The sequence below is a fragment of the Aulonocara sp. 'chitande type north' Nkhata Bay genome, linkage group LG6 (genome assembly GCF_057382095.1).
Source record: "Aulonocara sp. 'chitande type north' Nkhata Bay isolate Kocher_YH1m ecotype deep benthic linkage group LG6, A_spYH_male_GT1.1, whole genome shotgun sequence".
NCBI lineage: Eukaryota > Metazoa > Chordata > Actinopteri > Cichliformes > Cichlidae > Aulonocara > Aulonocara sp. 'chitande type north' Nkhata Bay.
This window is the reverse complement of record NC_141349.1, coordinates 30,173,836-30,191,739: the sequence shown is the minus strand read 5'-3', so window position 1 is coordinate 30,191,739 and position 17,904 is coordinate 30,173,836. Positions and strand designations below refer to the sequence as shown.

Here is a 17,904-nt window from a genome sequence, read left to right as displayed (position 1 = left end):
GGATGTGAGTGGGCGTTAAGGCGTCTGGGAAGGGATCTCAAAACTGGATTATAGATGGCAGAGAGTTGGTGTCGTAAACCACCGCCTCTGTTCAAAGATGGTCGCTCACAGTGGACATAGATGGCTTCTTTAACTCCTCTTTCAAACCATCTGTCCTCTCTGTCCAAAATGTGAACATTGGCATCCTCGAAAGAGTGTCCTTTATCCTTAAGATGCAGATGGACTGCTGAGTCTTGTCCTGTGGAGGTGGCTCTTCTGTGTTGTGCCATGCACTTGTGAAGTGGCTGTTTGGTCTCTCCGATGTAGAGGTCTGGGCATTCCTCGCTGCACTGTACAGCATACACCACATTGTTAAGTTTGTGTTTTGGCGTTTTGTCTTTCGGGTGAACCAGTTTCTGTCTGAGCGTGTTGCTGGGTCTGAAATACACTGGGATGTCGTGCTTGGAGAAAACTCTCCTGAGCTTCTCTGATACACCGGCTACACAGGGGATGACAGTGTTGTTGCGTCTGTCCTTCTTATCCTCCCTCGCTGGTGTCTGGTCTTCTTTTCTGTGCCTCTTTGCTGACTTTAAGAACGCCCATTTAGGATAGCCGCAGGTTTTGAGTGCTTCCTTTACATGTGTGTGTTCCTTCTTTTTCCCTTCAGGCTTAGAGGGAACATGTCCTGCCCGGTGGTGTAGGGTCCTAATTACTCCAAGTTTGTGTTCCAGAGGGTGATGGGAGTCAAAGAGGAGGTACTGGTCCGTGTGTGTGGGCTTCCGGTAAACTTCGATGTTGAGTTTGCCGTTCTGTTCAATGTGCACGGCGCAGTCCAGGAAAGGCAACACAATAAGGTTGCACACATGTTAAAATAACTCTATCTGGTAAATTTCCCTGCAGGTAGTGGACATTTACTGAGATAATTTGAAGTGAAATGATTTATTTATTATTACTGGAATTTACTGTTTACATGGTGCTGAGAGTACATGAGGATAAGATGCAGATCAGCACTTATCATTGCGGATCCAGGCACTCGTGTTTCCACGAAAGGTCGACCATTAAGGACCAGTTCTGATGTTTTTCCATTGGTGATGCTTTCTTCTTTAGCAGCCGGTCAAAAGTCAGGGAGACTCCAGGAGTTGGTGCAAATACAGTGAATCCAGTTAAAGTGATTTGCTCACTAGTCTTGTTTGAAGTCCTGTGATATGGTTAAAACTGCCACGAGGAGTCTTTTTTCTTCTAAAATTCTGACTCACATATTAAAACAGATGCTCACTACAGTCACATTTTTGATGCATTTTTCTCTGATGTAATATCACGAGAAGAAGAAATGACATAATTTGACTTTGTCCATCAGGAGAATAAACTATTTATCCTCTAATTTCATTTTAGTCCTGCTCTGGCAGGTTTGAATGAATGTACTGAAAAATGTTGATACAGAATCTGTGATAATGGGCTGTATACGCTCACCAGCCATTTTATTGGGTACACCTTGCTAATACCATTTGAGAACTGTCTTAAAATGTAATCCACAGCATTACACAGCAGTAGCCTGAACCACTGATAACAGTCAGGATGGACCCATGCTTTCATGCTGACTTCAGCTCGTATAGCCATAGTGGTCTTCTGCTGCTGTAGCCCATCTGCTTTAATGTTCAACACGTTGCACGTTTAGACATGCTCTTCTACATACTTTGTATTTAGCAAGTGGTTCTTTTTTTCCTGACCTCACTCCTCTTACATCAATAAGACATTTTCACTCAGAAAACCGCCAAATCACTGTATATTTCCTCTTTTTTGGACTATTCTCTAAATTGCAGTGACAGATGTGCACGTTCTGCTTCTAGAGGTCTAGAGGTGCATAAGTGCACGTAGTTGCTGCCATGTGATTGGCTGATTAGATGTTTGAGTTAATGAGCAGTAAAACAGGCGTATCTAATAAAGTGGCCGGTGAGTATTTATTCAATCACTGCAGCAGGTGAGTAGCCATCTGCATCCTGCTCCATTCATTCACAAATACTAAATTAAACGTGCATCCATCTATACATTACTGTGTTATTTTTATTTAAATGAATTTGAGATGCCCCTTTCCCCCGTCCCATGATGACAATAAACACACATTCACTCACGGTTTTCTTTATAAAATATGTCATCTCATACTCACATGGTTCTGTACTGTTGTACACAAGACAGGTAAAATCCACACCACCGCACATACATCTTAACAACAAACCACTGCTCTTGTGTGTTACACAGGTTTTCACTGTTGGCTCATGGTTTTCCTACAGATATCATCAAAGGTATTACCAGAGGTCTACGCCAGCTCTCGCCTCTCTAATTGGCTCTACTGTGGAAAAGCAGCTCATGTTTGTTTTGCTTATGGCGCCCCGCAGAGTTTCCACAAGTACTTAGACATCAACAAGTTTCGGAAACCGCCACAGCGACCGCAGCAGCCAGAGCGTAACCTGTCAGGGCTTAAGCGCCGAAAACAGACACTAAAACAACTTTTACAGCCAGTGAGGTTAAAGATTTAATCGCCTCGGAGGGAAATCACTTACTTCATGTTCACAAAACTCTGGTAGCACTCAGGTGACTGGATGAACGTGTCTCCAAACCCATAAAGAGCAGTTTATTACTTGTACATCACAGTTTAGTGTTCAGATTTTTGCTTTTGGAATAATAAATGTTTTCCTCAAAGCTTTTATGCTGACGGTTATGTGTGTGTGTGTGTGTGTGTGTGTGTGTGTGTGTGTGTGTGCTACACATTTATATCAAATTCTTCCTAAAACCCAAACATTCAACTAAAAAGGACGAGTCAACTGCTCTTGTAAAATCCGAGCAACCCAAGTTTAAAAAGTAGTTGGTGGACATCCAAAGGAAGGTCCACTGCAGCGAAGCAGGACAGTGGTTCTTTACCCATTAGTTAACTAATAATACACCTAAAAGCAGTCAAAAGACTGATGGGTATCAGCTCTGAGTGTCTTTTTTTTCTCTTCCAAAAACATAGAGGAGTTTCTGCAGCACACTGTATCCCTCCTCGCCCTGCTGCTGTACACAAAGGGCCACAAAGTAAAACAAAATGCTTTTTTTCTGTGGAACAAATACAAGTATAAATGTAAGGCATTGGTATGAGAGGCCACTGAGCAACCCCTAAACAGTCAAAAGTACAAAAATACAGCAAGCTCCTCCTCTCACAGCTGCACTGGCGACTGCCGAGACGTCTAAGACGACGGGAAGAGACTTTTAAAAGTCTGCAAGATACAAAACCCACTGCAGTTTTGTACAATGACTGGAAAGGGGGGCCTTTGTTTGTGATAAAACATTATAACCCCAACTAATTTCTGTCCAGGCTTTCATTTGCTCAGTCCATGATCTTTAAAACTCTGCAGACACACAAAACACAGTCTCTTCGTCTTCAGTTTCATTCATTCACAGTGTAACAAGAAGCGACAGACGAGCACGGACAGTCAGCTTGAGACATATCTCTGTGCTCCGGCTGAAACTGTCGCGAAGTCGTCGAAATCCAACGTTCCTCGAGATCTGTTGGCTTCGGGTCCACTAGCAGAGGTCAGAGACGTAGTCAAAGTCCCGGAAACTGTCCTGGTCTTTGCGGGAGAGCGCACGGGGCTCACGTGGAGGCGTGAGCGTCGGAGGTTCCGTGGTGAACTCCTCGTCAAAGTTACTGACGTCTTCTTTGCCGCCGATGGACGGGACGAAGGGAGGGGGCAACTTCTTCTGCAGCAGCGCCTCCCAGTCCATGCTCTGGAGGGAGAGACGGACAAGAATAAGAGCAAGAAGAGCAATTAAAGCTGCAATTCAAAGGGCTTCGAAACAACCACCATAACAGTCTGGCTGTAAACACACGAGAAAAACCTCTTCCACCTCTCAGTGTTTGCTAACGAATCTCCATCTTGCGTTCTCACCCCCAACAAGTTGCCTAGGTACCTTTAAGTCTACTTACTCTGAAAAATGGCTGCTTCTTCACCTCCTCTGCATCCTTCTCACCAGATCCCAACCTTCTCTCTGGGTTCCTCCTTAACAGCTGCACACAGACACACGAGAATAGGAAATGACGAGTGGCTATAACAGTGAAGCATCAACTGTCTGACTGTGAGTAAGTGAGGATGTCGGACTGATTCAGTGTTTCACGTGTAAGTGCAGCATTTGTCACATACAGTTTGTGTGCATGAGCGAGCGAATGTGTGTGTGTGTGTGTGTGTGTTTTTGCTTTACCCTCCTCATGATGCCAATAGCCTCAGTGGAGAGGAAGCGTGGGTAGCGGACTTCATCATTCACAATGCTGTCAAACACCTCCTCTTCATCATCCCCTGGGAAAGGAGACTACAAAAAAATACACCGGTCACACAAAAGCACAGTTCACTGAATCCACTTTTGATATTCTGTCATTTAAAACAAAATCAGCATTTAACTACAGCGAACACGAGTAATTAATCGGCACCAGATCAAACTAACACGTGGCTATAATAACTCCATGACCAGTGACAGAGGGCTAGCTCTTACCTCTCCCACCAGCATTTCATAGATGAGGACCCCCAGGCCCCACCAGTCTACGGCTCTGGTGTAAGACGTGTCTGTCAGGACCTCGGGGGCTAAAAACTCCGGAGTCCCACAGAAGGTGCTGGTCCGGTCACCAAAACCCATTCCTGCAGAAAAAAAACGAAAAAAATGATCTCTGAAAGCTAAAAGAGAAACAAAATCACTTCTTAATTTACCTGAACTTCAGATGATGAAAACCTGCCGCTCTGTACTGTTTAATCACTCATATTCCGACATCTGTTTAAATTTCAGAATCGAGTGGAGGTATTACGCCAATTTCCAACTGCTTTACTGGAGACATTTTCCATGATTCACAGTTCAAAATGAGGGTTATTTATCTTACACAGAGGCTTTTTTTGCAGCCCATCAGCCTATCCTCTGCCTCAGCCTCAACTTTCTCGTGATTGGGGATGTGGAGATACCTGCTGTGGTGACCCCTTGTAACAAAGGCTTGGGCAACAGCAGCTTTTTCATATGCTGACCTTATTATTTGATATTGAGGCCATGTTTAATATGGGCACCCTTCATTGTAACCATACAAACAGATGTTGGATAATATGGAGAAGCTAATAGGTCACCTATGGTGTTTCTGAGCTCAAGGCAGGGTTCGGTTGACCTGCTTTTCAGGCTCCCTGACAGACTAAAAACATCACACTGTTTTCCGGTTGTAAGTAAATTTGTATCCCGAAGCAAAGACAAAAACAAATAAAAGACCGTCTGTCAGTAATACACAGATCCACCTTCTTTGCAGAGTCCAAAGTCAGCGATCTTCACATAACCATCTGTGTCTAGCAGCAGGTTGTCGAGCTTGAGATCTCTGAAAGGGAGAAAACATGCAGGATCAGTATCTTCGTACAGCATTTAGATACAAACTCTCTCTGTGAACTGACTGTAATCCCAGCAGACTGTACTAAACTGAGCCTGTACAATAATGCTCACAGCAAACGTCAGCCTGATGGTGCGACACTCAGTACCCCGGGGATGAATCCTACAGCTTCTGGATGCCCTGAATGATCCAGCATGTGGTACCTGATATTTTTTCAGCTTCGGGTTTTGTGTTATTCCTTGTTTGCGCCTTTATTTTGAAAGTGTTTCAGCCTTTGTGTGTCTCTGGGGTTTTTGGTTTCCTGCTGATTGTCAGTCACACCAAGTGTATAAACACTCTTTCCTTTGTCAGACTGTCTGTTTACCTTGCTCTGGTTTCTTTTGGATTATTTAACTTTTGGGATTTTCCTGCCCCATAATGAGGCAAAGTGTGTAAAGTTTCATAAAATAAACCTCCCACTGTTGAAGCTCCTATTTGCTGTATCTGGGTCCTCTAACTGAACTGCAAAACTTAGACTGACATTTCAACCTATGCTGGCAGAAATGTTTAGAAATTAAGAGCTCGATTTAACATCGATCTTTGACGTTTCTATTAGTCTGATGCTTCCTGAGGTGAAAGAAAGCTCAGTTTTACATCAGTTAAGAGGTTTGTGTGGGCTCGACTCACCTGTACACAATCTTATGGTCGTGGAGGAACTGAAGTCCGAGAACCACACAGGCTGCGTAAAACCTGAAGCCAAAAGCAGAGAAAATCAACCTCCAGTTAGACGCGATAAAATGGGAACTTCATATTAATAACAGACATACTGCTTTCAGACCACTAGCCACTGTAACCAAATCTGCTGTCTGAGGCCTGACAAACAGCTACTCCCCAGCTGTTGAACTCCTCGGTATGGGGACAGCAGTAATAGTGCTGAGGGTTTTCTGGCATTATGTCCTTAAAAGACCCTGCACACCCACTGTAAACCTCATACAGATGGCTTCACTTATTTCAGCGGATCTTTTTAGACTGTGTGGGTGTGCTTATGCTGTGGCGTCTCCCTCATTTCTCTTCACTGATGAGAGTTTGGTGACCTCATGATAATCCCAGGATAAATTCAACTTGTGCAGAAATCTAACAAATAAACAAACATAACTTCAACAGATTTCTGGAGGATGGAAGGCCTTTAAAACATTCAGTCTAATACAGCGCATCTCTAAAAGGTTTTCACATCTGTCCTAATGCTCAGCAGCGCACATGTACAAATCATAAAATAGAATAGAATAATCCTTTAATTGTCCCACAAGGGAAAATTGGTTGTAACAGCAGCAAAAACAACGCACACATACAAACAGAACAGGACACAGAACAGAAACGCACACAAACATATTTACATTATGGACAAAAGTTACAAAAACAGAGTACTGTACAGTTATTAAGAGTAAAGTACAGATAAAAATGGCAAACCCAGGCTGTAGTGTGCAAACAGAGCAGGGTACTGGAAGATGTTTAAGTAATTAAGAATATTTAGAAAAGGTACAGATTGTGTATTGTACCTGTAAATCATGTTAGTATGTCTTGTGTAAGTATGGCTTATGTGCCAAGAGACGTGCCACATACACGGTACATAAGTTACTTTGAATTTAAAGATCGCAGACGGCTATTTCACACTAAATATGACCCTTTAATATTTGTACATGTATATGTTTTTCACCTCTCTTTCATTTTTTTCTCCTTTTCATAATTTCTTTTCATTACAACTGCCCTCTCTCCGCCCTTACTTCCTCCTCACCTGAAGTCTCATGTCCTGAGCTTAAATCAGGGCTCTAACACATGAAGATGTGCACAAAGATGCTTTTTGCTCTCAACTTTGTCACAGTTAGTTATTGTCAACAGATTACATATATGTGACCCTTCTATCTCTGGCTAAACAACAACAACAGTTGGCATAAGCTAACGTTATTCCGGCTAATGTTAGGCTCAAATGTCTAAAAAAAAAATAAATAAAATCACGCTTTCTCTTTGATAAACAGTTCGACTAAATTCTCATATTGTATCAGAGTTGGACAAAGTTAGATCCACTTCAAAGAAAATGTCACTAATACTGGCTAACAGTGGCAAAAGCAGCTGTTAATGTCAAAAAAGTTCAGGATATCCTCAACAACTCAGTTCAGTATCGCTTCACCGTCTCATCAACGTATCGATCGGACTCTTTCCACAAAATTTTACAGCCTCCTCCAGAGTAAATATAAGTCCACACATATTGAAAGCTGAGGTAAACAGTGGACTGACAGCCTACACTCACTACAGATGAACAGCGCCCTGATTTGTTTGCCCTGTGGGAAAAAGTGGGAAAAAACACTGGTGTATTTAACAGTATTGACTCCCACTCTGAGGTGAAGGTCGAGATATCGTGCTTGACGGATTCTCGTTAATGTAACTTTTGTTTTAAGAAGGGATCTGTTTACAATCTCTGTGTTTTAATGTACATATGGGCGATTACTACATAAAATGAGTGTTTATAACTGATCCCTGAGGTTGACTAAATTCATCAGGACTAATCTCTGGGAAAGCCTAAAATTTGCATGGAAATACTTCAAGGATAATCCATTTATTACGTACACGGCCCGTGGCTCTGTGAAGACGTCTGTGTGGATGTGCATCATCAGGTCGCCTCCTGCTGTGTACTCCATAACAAAACACACGTGCTCTGGTGTCTGGAAGCACGCAAACAGGTTGATCAGGAAGGGATGGTGCGACATGTTGACGATCTCAAAGATGCGCTTCTCGCACATCAGACTAGGGGAGGAAGGAGAGAAGGAAAGAGTGGAAGAAGAGGCAAGAGGAGGAGAGAAAAAAAAAAGATTAGAGGGCCATTTAAACATAATTAGATAGTGTTTATTTTAGCCTATGAGAAAACCCACACTCAGCCCACAGATGAACTGTAATCACAGTGATTCAAGACACAAATTAAATCCTGTGAGTAAATCTACTACTGGAGCGCTTAATCTCTGGGCTAAAAACAACAACCACACATCACACAAGCACAGGGCTGAGGAATAAACATCAGCACACACCTATCCACCTCATCCCGAGCAACGATATCTCCTTTTTTCAGGGCTTTGATGGCATACATCGTGCCGGTCTTCTTGTACTCAGACAATAACACCTGTAGACACATAGACACACTCTGATTAACTCTAACACATATAAAGCATTGTTTTTTTTTAAAAAAATCTTCTTTTATTAGAGCTTTTAAAACTTCTCAGTGGATCCACGTGTGATATGGTTTCTTTTTCCCCCTGCAGTCACCAATACTTAAAATGTGGCCTTCATGTGCACCTAACAGCATAAGGAAAACAAGCTTTCTTTTTTACAAACTGTCTTTTATTTTTGTTTGCCTGATTGTAGTTGTGACAGTCACATTGTGAGAATCCACAAACAGAGAAGCTGTTAATCTGGGACTTTTTTGCTGTTGTGACCTTCAGTATATTTGAGGGAATAATAAGAAAAAGACTCTTGTTCTTTGTGTTGTTATGAATTGGTTCGGTTGTTCCAGTTTTTTTTTTTTTTCTGGATTAGAAAGAAATCGTACCTTCCCAAAGTGTCCACGACCCAAAACAGCAATGAGCCTGAAGTCCTGGAGGGACAGCGGACCTTTCTTCTGCTTGCTGGAGAAACCAACAGGCACGGTGAGGAAGAACATTTAAACTAGACACCAAAAAGTAACAACTGCTGATATTACATGACACACATATAAGGACTGTGTACGTGTGGATAATACAAGCTGAATAATACATTAATACATACATGTAATAATGGGGAGCAGACATTTTAAGCTGCAACAGGAGGAAAAGCAGAGGATTTATCAAAAACATCAATGATTCTGTTTTATTCGGGTGTCTGAAGATTTTTGACAGCTAATAACGCAGCAGCTGCTCTCCTGAAAACGCCCAGCTGGGAGCGCTTGAGAGCGCTTGAAAGGCTTTGGAGGCATGCTGTGCCTCCAGGTGAGTGTTTGGTTGCTATGATACAGAAAGTACACAGACGTAATCTGCTGCAGGTACCTGACTCTCTGTCTGACTGCTGCTTTTACTCACACACGCACAGGAAACCAAATATTCCTCATAGTATTATTTTAATGTTAATACGCACACTTGCACGTGTGCACACTTGGACAGCAGCACTTAAAACTTGTGACAGAGGTTTGCTGTAGCGTTTCTCCCACTTCCACTGTGCTTAGACAGCTGGGTAAAAAGTGACAGTGGTGCATGCAGCTGGTTACATTTGTAACTCTCTTAAAACCAGAAAAAAGATAGATGTGTAGCGATGAGCACAGAAAAAATGCTCAGCCTGTCGCCATGCTGATGTCGCTTTGAGGACATCAGGGAAAAAAACAGAACACATGTAGTGGGTTTCCTCCATCCATAAGCTTCAGGCCTTTATGCTTGGAGGGTTGTAGGGAGGCTGAGGCGAACACCAGCAGATGGTAGGTAAGAGTCAGGGTCATTCATTCACACTTGCATTCAAATATTGAGCAATTCATAATTAACCTGTACATAAAAAGGCCTGTATGGTCTAAAGGCTCAAGCCCAGAAACATTCTGGCTTGGACGTGAGATTTAACCAGAAAGTCAAAGATCAGCTGCTCATCCGGCTCGTGATCTTTCACAATTCACAAGTAATTGTGATGTAGAAAGTCAGTTAGAAAATTTAGGTGTCGTTGGTTGGGTGTTTTAGACAAAGTAATAAGAATTCAAATCCACTGAAAGACCAAAACAGCTCAAACGACCTCTGTACGTTTCCTAACCGGAGGAGGCCCTGTGATAAACGCAGGATACGCTGGAGAGATTGTCTCTTGGCTGGCCTGGGAGGCTGGGGGGAGAGAGGTCTGGGCTTCTCTGCCCTCACAACCGAGCCCCAGATAAACGGCATAAAACAGATGATGGCTGGTTTTATTTCCACCTGTGCTTTTCCTACTGCCACATTTCAAAATGTTTTTTTGTCTGATAAACTTCATCCTCATTATTATATATCATCATTTATCATTAAAATCCAAACAAATCCATTTTAGAAAACAAAGAAGTAAAAGTGTTTCGGTGAGTGTGCGTGCGTGTACCTGCTAACTGAATGGGTTCGGACAGGGGACTCAGGGGCGAGGTCTCGGGGGGAGAGGGGATCGATGACTAGATGTTGGTCCTATCGGAGGACATGCGAGGGAAGAGACAAAAAAGGAACAGACGTGCAGAGACAGAGATTATAAAACAACATGAAATGGAAGACAGGAGACGCAGTCTGGAGCTGATGGTGACTGACCCTGCGCTGGATTTTAAATCTTTAAACCCCGCAAATACCAGGTCGACCACAGTCCTTTACATCCAGGTGTGGCTGTGCTGCTAACAGGAAGGACACCGTAACAGAGCAGAGAGTGGGTCGATTTTACGTCTCTGTTCACATCAGAAGGAGAGCTGACGTAAAGCAGCAATATTTGCAGTATTTACTCATACCGTAAACTCTTCCTCTTTCAGTCATTTTCTTGTAAATCAGACTCATGTCACATGACCATTATTTAAATGTTAAATGCCTAAAATTATATTAACTTAATAACTAAATCTCCTGTCATTAAAATGATTTACAGGCTTATGTGACTTTATAATGATGGAGCCAAGTCTAACATAATTATTTTTTCTTTCACAATCAGTGTTCAAAAAAGGAGTGTTTGTGCTCCTGCAAGCTACCTGGGAGTTAGACAAGGTTAAGGCACTAGAACACATCCCAAGCCCTGAAAAGTACAGTGTGCTTACAATGTAAGATGGGGAAATATTTGATTTTATTTATTTGTAATTTTTTCTCTGATACTTGCCTCCTTTCATCGAAACTTACCCAGAATGTATACATTTTTAAAAATTACTTAAACTGCATTACTTAACACTACTTGTATTTGATGCTGTTACGCCTTTCTTTCCCTGCCAATTCGAACTTTTAGTTTCTTTTTTAGTTAGGAAAGCCCCGTCCCTCATCACACACCTCCCCTAACTCCCGGGTTTCCTCTCGCTCCATCGGTCTCACTGGAGTGTTAATGTCCATGTCTCTCTTGTAATCGCCTCTTATTGGAGAGTCGCTGTCCAGACTCAACTTTTCCACTGAGATCTCCCTGAAAGACCAACAAATACACACACACACACACAAATAGACCAACGTGTAACACAGACAAACAGACAGAACAACACAGAAGGGTAGTTAGACACGGGGCTGGGAAGGCATCGTTTACTTTATTCTTTGTCTGGAAACAAAAGGAAAAAAGGTTCAAGGAAAGCTGCTACGTTTGATAGCAAAGTCTGACTGACGGTTATCAAACGTCACTCCCGATGAAAGACCGAAGCGTGTGCACCTGCGTGTACATATCTCAATGCGTCTCACCCAGAGTTGAGTGTGAGGCTTTGTGCGTTGGGACTGTAGGTTCCTGAGTTGTTGACGGTGGGGATGGCGTTTCGAAGCAGCCTCACCCACGTTCCGATATCCACGTTCATCTGACGAGCCCGGAGGAACGCCTTGCCTGAAAAATGCACAAACACACACATCTAGTCAGAGTCAGAAATTAATCAAACATAACATTCAGCCACTAAAACTATTTTGTTTCTGTTCAGGAATGCTGATATTTAGCATCTTAATAAAAAATGTTAAAATTAAAAATGGAAATTTCATAGATGAAAACAGAAATAATATTTCAGCATTAAAAACATAATGTTAATTTAAGAGTTTTCACATACTGGCAGATTAACAATTACAAGATCATAAAAAAATATTTTTTATAAGACACGTTTATGTTTTTATAAGACAAAAAAACGCCAGACCTTTACAGAGTTTAGCTCAAGTTTTTATATTCTGTTTGCTTTCCTATAGAAATGAAGGTAAAAAAAATAATAGTCACCACTAGAGGGTGCTGTGGTCTAAATAAAAAAAGCAGGGAACTGATGGCATAAGCAGTTGTATGTTTTACTGCAGGTAGTGTCCATCTTCCTGTCATGATAAAACTTTTAAAGTTTTACTGTTTCTCCATATAAAACTGCCCTCAGGCTGCTGAGTAGAAAATGGAAGAGAAATAGAAAATGTGTAATGTTTCTTCGCTGCTCTGTCTGCTCCCCACCTTGTTGCTTAGAAAAGACTTTCTTCTGCCTCCGCAGGCGCGGGACTCTCTCAATAACCGGGTTAAAGAAGGTCACCTGGAAAACACACAAAACAAAACATGAAAAGAAACGACCAAAAAAACCCACCCATATTTTATTTTTACGCTCAGAAACAGCCTTTCAAGTGTGACGTATCAAAGCAACGCTTTCCAGCACAGGTGCATGTGGCAGCTCACGGGTGGGCGCGCACATCTGAGTGTGTGTTTGAGTACGAGTGATTCGCCATTCATTTCGCTGTTTCTTTTTTGCAGGTGTGTGGTATGTGTGTACCTCAGCCAGCAGCAGGCCCTGAGGCTCCAGCTCCAGCTGAACTCTGTGCTTCTGGTTGTCCAGGAACTCCTCCAGCTTCAGGTACTTAAGAGCGCACAGCGAGCGGTAGTCCTTCCAGTAAACTGCGATCTCCATCTCCCTCGACTGAAGCGCAGGCACCCAGCGGTATCAACAGAGAGAAAAGCTGCCTTAAATAAACTCTTTGGTGCCTGCGTGCAAGTTTGTGGGAAGGAGATTGTATACTGACCCTTTCAAGCTCCACAGTGAACGTCTGGTCCCAGGCCTGCTCTCCCACAGTCTTCCAAGCAGTCTGACCCACCACTGTGTTATCCAGCTTCAGCACCGCACTCACCTCAGCTAAACACACACGCAAACCAATGATTTCCTTCATTAATGAATCCAAAAATGCACAAAATAATAAAAAAAAATTAACGCCGACCAATAGGTTCCTTTGAGATATGGAAAAAAGGACTAAGACCTTATAAAAAGCTGTTTGCAAACTGCCTTTAACCTCCTAGGACCTGGCGTCCACATATGTGGACATCATATTTTGGGTTATTTAGACCAAAATACTCAATTTTGCTCTACATGGGCCTAATATCCACTTACGAGGACATTTTACTGCAACTGTTCTATCAAAATTTTAAACAAATATCCTCATATGTGGCTCTCATTTTTCTTAAAAACAAAAATAAGGTAAAAAAAAAAATCTGGTAATTCTTTGTTTTTACTTTCATCGGGTCCCAATATGCCCAAATATCAAAGAGAAATTAAAATGCATGTTGTGGAGGAGTTCAAGTCTTAGGAGGTTAAAGCATCTGTCACGACCTGACAAATAATATCTAACCTGATGAGCCTAAAGGGACCCACGACAAAGTTGAGGGGAAAAAAAGCCAATACAGCCAACAAAGAAGACATAAAAAGCTGAAATGAAAACCTTAAACGCACCACGTGCACACTCATACAGTCACTCACAGGAGAGCTCCTCTGTCTTGCTTGGCGTCTTCCCGCTGACGGAGCCACTGCGTCCGTAGAGCCCCTTGCTGCCCCTCATGAAGGACCGCGTGTCTCCGGGGCTGTAGCAGGGCAGCATGAGAGGTGTCCCTTTATTGCGCCCTGGGACCACCTCTAGTAACCCAACACAGCCCAGCAGCTGCACTTGTAATGTACCTGAAGACAGAGGAAAACAATGTAGGCACAACCTGAATGCATTCCTCGCTTCTGTACCTTCTTCTTCATATTGTAGGATTCTCCTGAGCCTGTATGACATACCAGTGAGAGGCGATGGCTTGCTGAGGGTAGTATACTGGTTTTGAAGGTAGGGGGCGCCGTGGCGGGAGCTGAAGGCAGGTGAGGAGGCCAAGACCAGCTCCTCTTTGATGATACTGGCCTTTGGATGGTCCTCTGGCAGCTCTGCCAGGCGCTGGTCAAGAGAATCTCTCAGCAGGTCCAAACGCTGGGAGGCCTCGCTCAGACGAGACTGTGCCTGCAGAGCATCGAAACAGACGATATCTACCTTTTAAACTCTCAGACAGACATAAAAAAACAAGAAGTCCTATGCTACTTCTCAGTGCGCACATATCACAGTAGCACACCTTAATTTAATCACATTTTTTGTGACCTGCTGCTTTTAAGTGCATGCAGAAAGACAATGTTAGGCTTGAGCGAGTTTTTATGTTCATTTATAGAGTAAGTAAAGGCGTGCGAGTGAGGATTCAAACGGCAGAACTCTCACGGCATGTGGTGAGAAAACAAGTGGTTCATTGTCACTGTGGGGGTAAAATGCAGCACGTTACGCGGCAGCTGCTGTTGTGAGGCTCTCTCTCAAATATTTTTATGAACAGATTGCAGAGTTCAGCAGCTGAAACTGTTCTGCGAGGGATCTGACATCACGGGACACTCCTGCTCTGAGTTTCCTCGACGTATAACGAGAAACCATATCAGACCCAGACAACTCAAGATGCCATAATGTTGGTGAACAAACAAACAAAAAAAAAACAAACTGTTGATAAGAGATCAAATTTTTGTGAAGGATCTAAGGCAAAGCCAAAGATAGCTGAAGTCTCAGAAGTAAGAGATAGCGGAAAACAAAAGGAGCAGATCTGAAGAAGATCTACAGGTGTGTGTCAGCATGATGTCATCGGTACAGCTGCCGTCTCACACGTGTCTGTGTGCGCTTTGAAGTGTGTGAAAGCGAAACATCAGCAGGATCCGCTCTAACCTCAGACAGAGCTTTCTTGTCCTGAACTTTGCTGGCCCCCAGGAGCCTGAGGACGTTTTTGGCCCCCTCAGCAACAGCATGCTCCACCCTGTAGTGATGTCTCAGCTCTTCGATACGCAGCTCCATCCCGCACACGTCTTGGTTACCTGCGTGAAGGAAAGGGGCAAACAACATTACTGCACAGCCGACACGATGGCAATCTCCTACGCAGTCTCTGTGCTGCGCGCGTGGCAGCTACGTTAAGGCTTTCCTGTTTTGCCAATGGCGTGTTACAGGGAACTCCCCTGGGCATACTAAGTTAGATTAATGCCTTAATGCCTGTCATGCATTACACAAGAGGCGAACAAAGAAAACATTAGCGAGGCCTAGAGGGAGGTAAGCAGCCTCTGACTGTTCCCCAGCAAGCAGTGCTTAGCATAATTCCAGCCTCTCCTTCCAAATAGCCCCATATCCCTGCTCTAAAAGCAAACAGAGCAACCAAACAAAATAAGTCTCTCACCTATTTACATTTTTAAAACAGCTAGCAAGACTAAAGCAAAAACACTGCTCTAAATTTGTAGCTTCATCTCTGCTTTTCTCAGAAATATAGTACCTCATAAATGTACATTAGTGGGAAACAGAAAGTCTTATAATGAGATGCAGTGCTTTCAACTCAAAATCTAAAAACATGCTCAAGCTCCCTCACTTAAAAGACCAGATATGAGAATCAGCATAAGAGCAGCACCCTACAGCACAAATTAGAGCAAAGTGCTTAGCTTAATGGCACCAATACAGCCTTCAAATGATGGGCAACAAACTGAGAGCACTCAGATATGGGAAGAGCCGGAAGGAGGTGTGCGAGCGTGATAAGGAAAAGGACAATTGGACAAATGGCATTCAAAGATGATGCATTTGACTTTCAAACACCAGATTGGTTTAGAAGAAGGACAGAAGACCAGGATGGATGGTTTTTACAATTCTGAGCTGCTCAAATAACTGCAGGAGACAGAAGAGAAAGCAAGGACAGGAGGGAGGTAGGGGTGGAGAACGAAGTGGGTGCTTTTATCTCCTAATAAGGTGTTCTGCCTGGAGCCCAGACCTCTGCTAGATGACCCCTCCACCGGGTGTGGTGCCTGGAGACTGTCTGTGTACACCATACACACAGCCCTGTGATATGGTGTGTGTGTGTGTGTGTGTGTGTGTGTGTGTGTGTGTGTGTGTGGTTTAAAGAAGAGAGACAGAATCAGAGCCAGAGAATATACAGCCGTGGTTGCTGTTAGAGACAATCAAATAGAGAAGAAATACAAAGGGAGGGGTGTGTGGTGGTTGATCAATTTAGTCTGATAAACACGAACATTAGCTCAAGCTGAAATTGTAGTTTAAGAAAAAGCCAAATCTGGCTGTGCAGCATCATTTTAAACTCTGCTGGAGAACCATTAGCTGCTGCTAGTATAACACACCCCTTTGTGCTCAGTATCAGAGCATGAAAATCCAATTAGAGATGCACAGACTGTTGGATTCTGGGTCAATACCAACACAGATGTTTACAATAACACTTTACGATCACAGCCAATGGAGACAGTGTACTGTTTTTTCACATTTTGCCTGCTTTGTTGTTAATTATTCCTCCTTTTATTCCAGTGAAGACAAGAAACTAACATTTTAGAAAGATTTAACTGGTGTAAAACTGATATGACAACAGATTTCAGCCACTGATATTTAAATGCTATTTTGTCAGCCAACACACATACACTCACCTACTGCTTCCCCAAACCATTACACCACCAGCAGCAGCCTTAACCAATGATTCAAGGCAAGATGGATCCATGCTTTCATGTTGCTTACATCAAATTCTGACCCTACCAAGTAAATGTACAGCAAAAATTGAATCATGAGACCAAGCAATGATTTCTCATGTGCTACTGTCCAGTTTTAGTGAGTAGCCTGAACTGTAGCCTCAGTTTCCTGTTCTTAGCTGACGGGAGTGGCACCCAGTGTAGGCTTCTGCTGCTGTAGCCCATCTGGGTTCAAGGTTAGCATTCAGAAATGCTCTTCTGCATACCTTGGTTGTTTCTGTTATTTTACTACTAGCTCAAAGCAATCTGAATATTCCTCTAAACAAGACATTTTCACCCAGAGAACTTATGCTTTTCAGAACATTCTCTGTAAACCCCAGCTTTCTTCTCCCATTCAGATGCTCAGTTTGAGCTTCAGCAGCTCATTTTGACCACAACTTGATGTCTAAATGCATTAATCTGCTGCCATGTTACTGGCTCATTAGATGAGCTAAACGGATGTACCTAATGAAGTGGACTATGAGTGTACGTATTTGTAAACGATGTTCGTATATGTTGATACTTTTATGCTGCCAAAGCTGTGGCTTGGCTGCATTGCTTTTCATCCTCTTAATCGTCGGAGCAGTGGAAAGAACTCCAGATCATTAAAAACCCTTTAGGTTTTCCACATGGAGGACACAGATGGATAAAGTATGCCCTTAAAAGGCCCTTAAATAATCCTTCCAAATGGACATCATCTTCATTCCCTTAGAAGACACATCTGTCTTTTAACAGCCATCGGCGCTCGTCTGACAAGAGCAGAAAGGAATAGATAGCCCCAAAGGGAATATACCGTCTTTAAATCTGTTTTTTACTTCCACCCCCTCCCATCGCTCTCCCTCTGCTCTCCTGGTACATTTTACCAGACTATTCACCTCCCGTGACCGGCATCAGTCGGCCTGTTTTCCCAGCAGAGGGGTCTTAATGGTCCACAGCACTTAGTGCCCTATAGCGGCATGTTCACCTGCCCTGGCATTGATCGCCCTGCCACAACACATAATATGAATGTCCAACAGTAAAGGGAGAAAGCACACAGTTAAAAAAAATAAATGTTTGTTTGACTGTATCTACA

At 43.0% G+C, this 17,904-nt stretch overlaps 1 protein-coding gene across 3 annotated transcripts in view; it reads right to left on the bottom strand.

Annotated features, from left to right (window-relative positions):
• Nucleotides 1–1,925: 1,925 nt before the first annotated feature.
• pkn1a (protein kinase N1a) overlaps nt 1,926–17,904 on the bottom strand; it is a 62,337-nt gene continuing 46,358 nt past the window's right edge. For 2 of the 3 annotated variants that reach the window (XM_086296213.1, XM_086296212.1), the window contains exons 6-23: nt 15,019–15,164; nt 14,070–14,283; nt 13,773–13,967; nt 13,045–13,154; nt 12,798–12,941; nt 12,488–12,563; nt 11,761–11,896; nt 11,368–11,494; nt 10,460–10,539; nt 8,937–9,012; nt 8,419–8,510; nt 7,964–8,140; nt 6,029–6,091; nt 5,277–5,353; nt 4,501–4,643; nt 4,213–4,320; nt 3,941–4,021; nt 1,927–3,741 (exon numbers count right to left, since the gene is read on the bottom strand). In XM_086296213.1, the coding sequence (XP_086152339.1) occupies nt 3,538–3,741; nt 3,941–4,021; nt 4,213–4,320; nt 4,501–4,643; nt 5,277–5,353; nt 6,029–6,091; nt 7,964–8,140; nt 8,419–8,510; nt 8,937–9,012; nt 10,460–10,539; nt 11,368–11,494; nt 11,761–11,896; nt 12,488–12,563; nt 12,798–12,941; nt 13,045–13,154; nt 13,773–13,967; nt 14,070–14,283; nt 15,019–15,164 (2,249 nt within the window). In that variant the 3' untranslated portion in view covers nt 1,927–3,537. Of the gene's footprint in view, nt 3,742–3,940; nt 4,022–4,212; nt 4,321–4,500; nt 4,644–5,276; nt 5,354–6,028; nt 6,092–7,963; nt 8,141–8,418; nt 8,511–8,936; nt 9,013–10,459; nt 10,540–11,367; nt 11,495–11,760; nt 11,897–12,487; nt 12,564–12,797; nt 12,942–13,044; nt 13,155–13,772; nt 13,968–14,069; nt 14,284–15,018; nt 15,165–17,904 lie in introns of all 3 variants that reach the window. The other variant, XM_086296211.1, reaches the window with a different exon arrangement.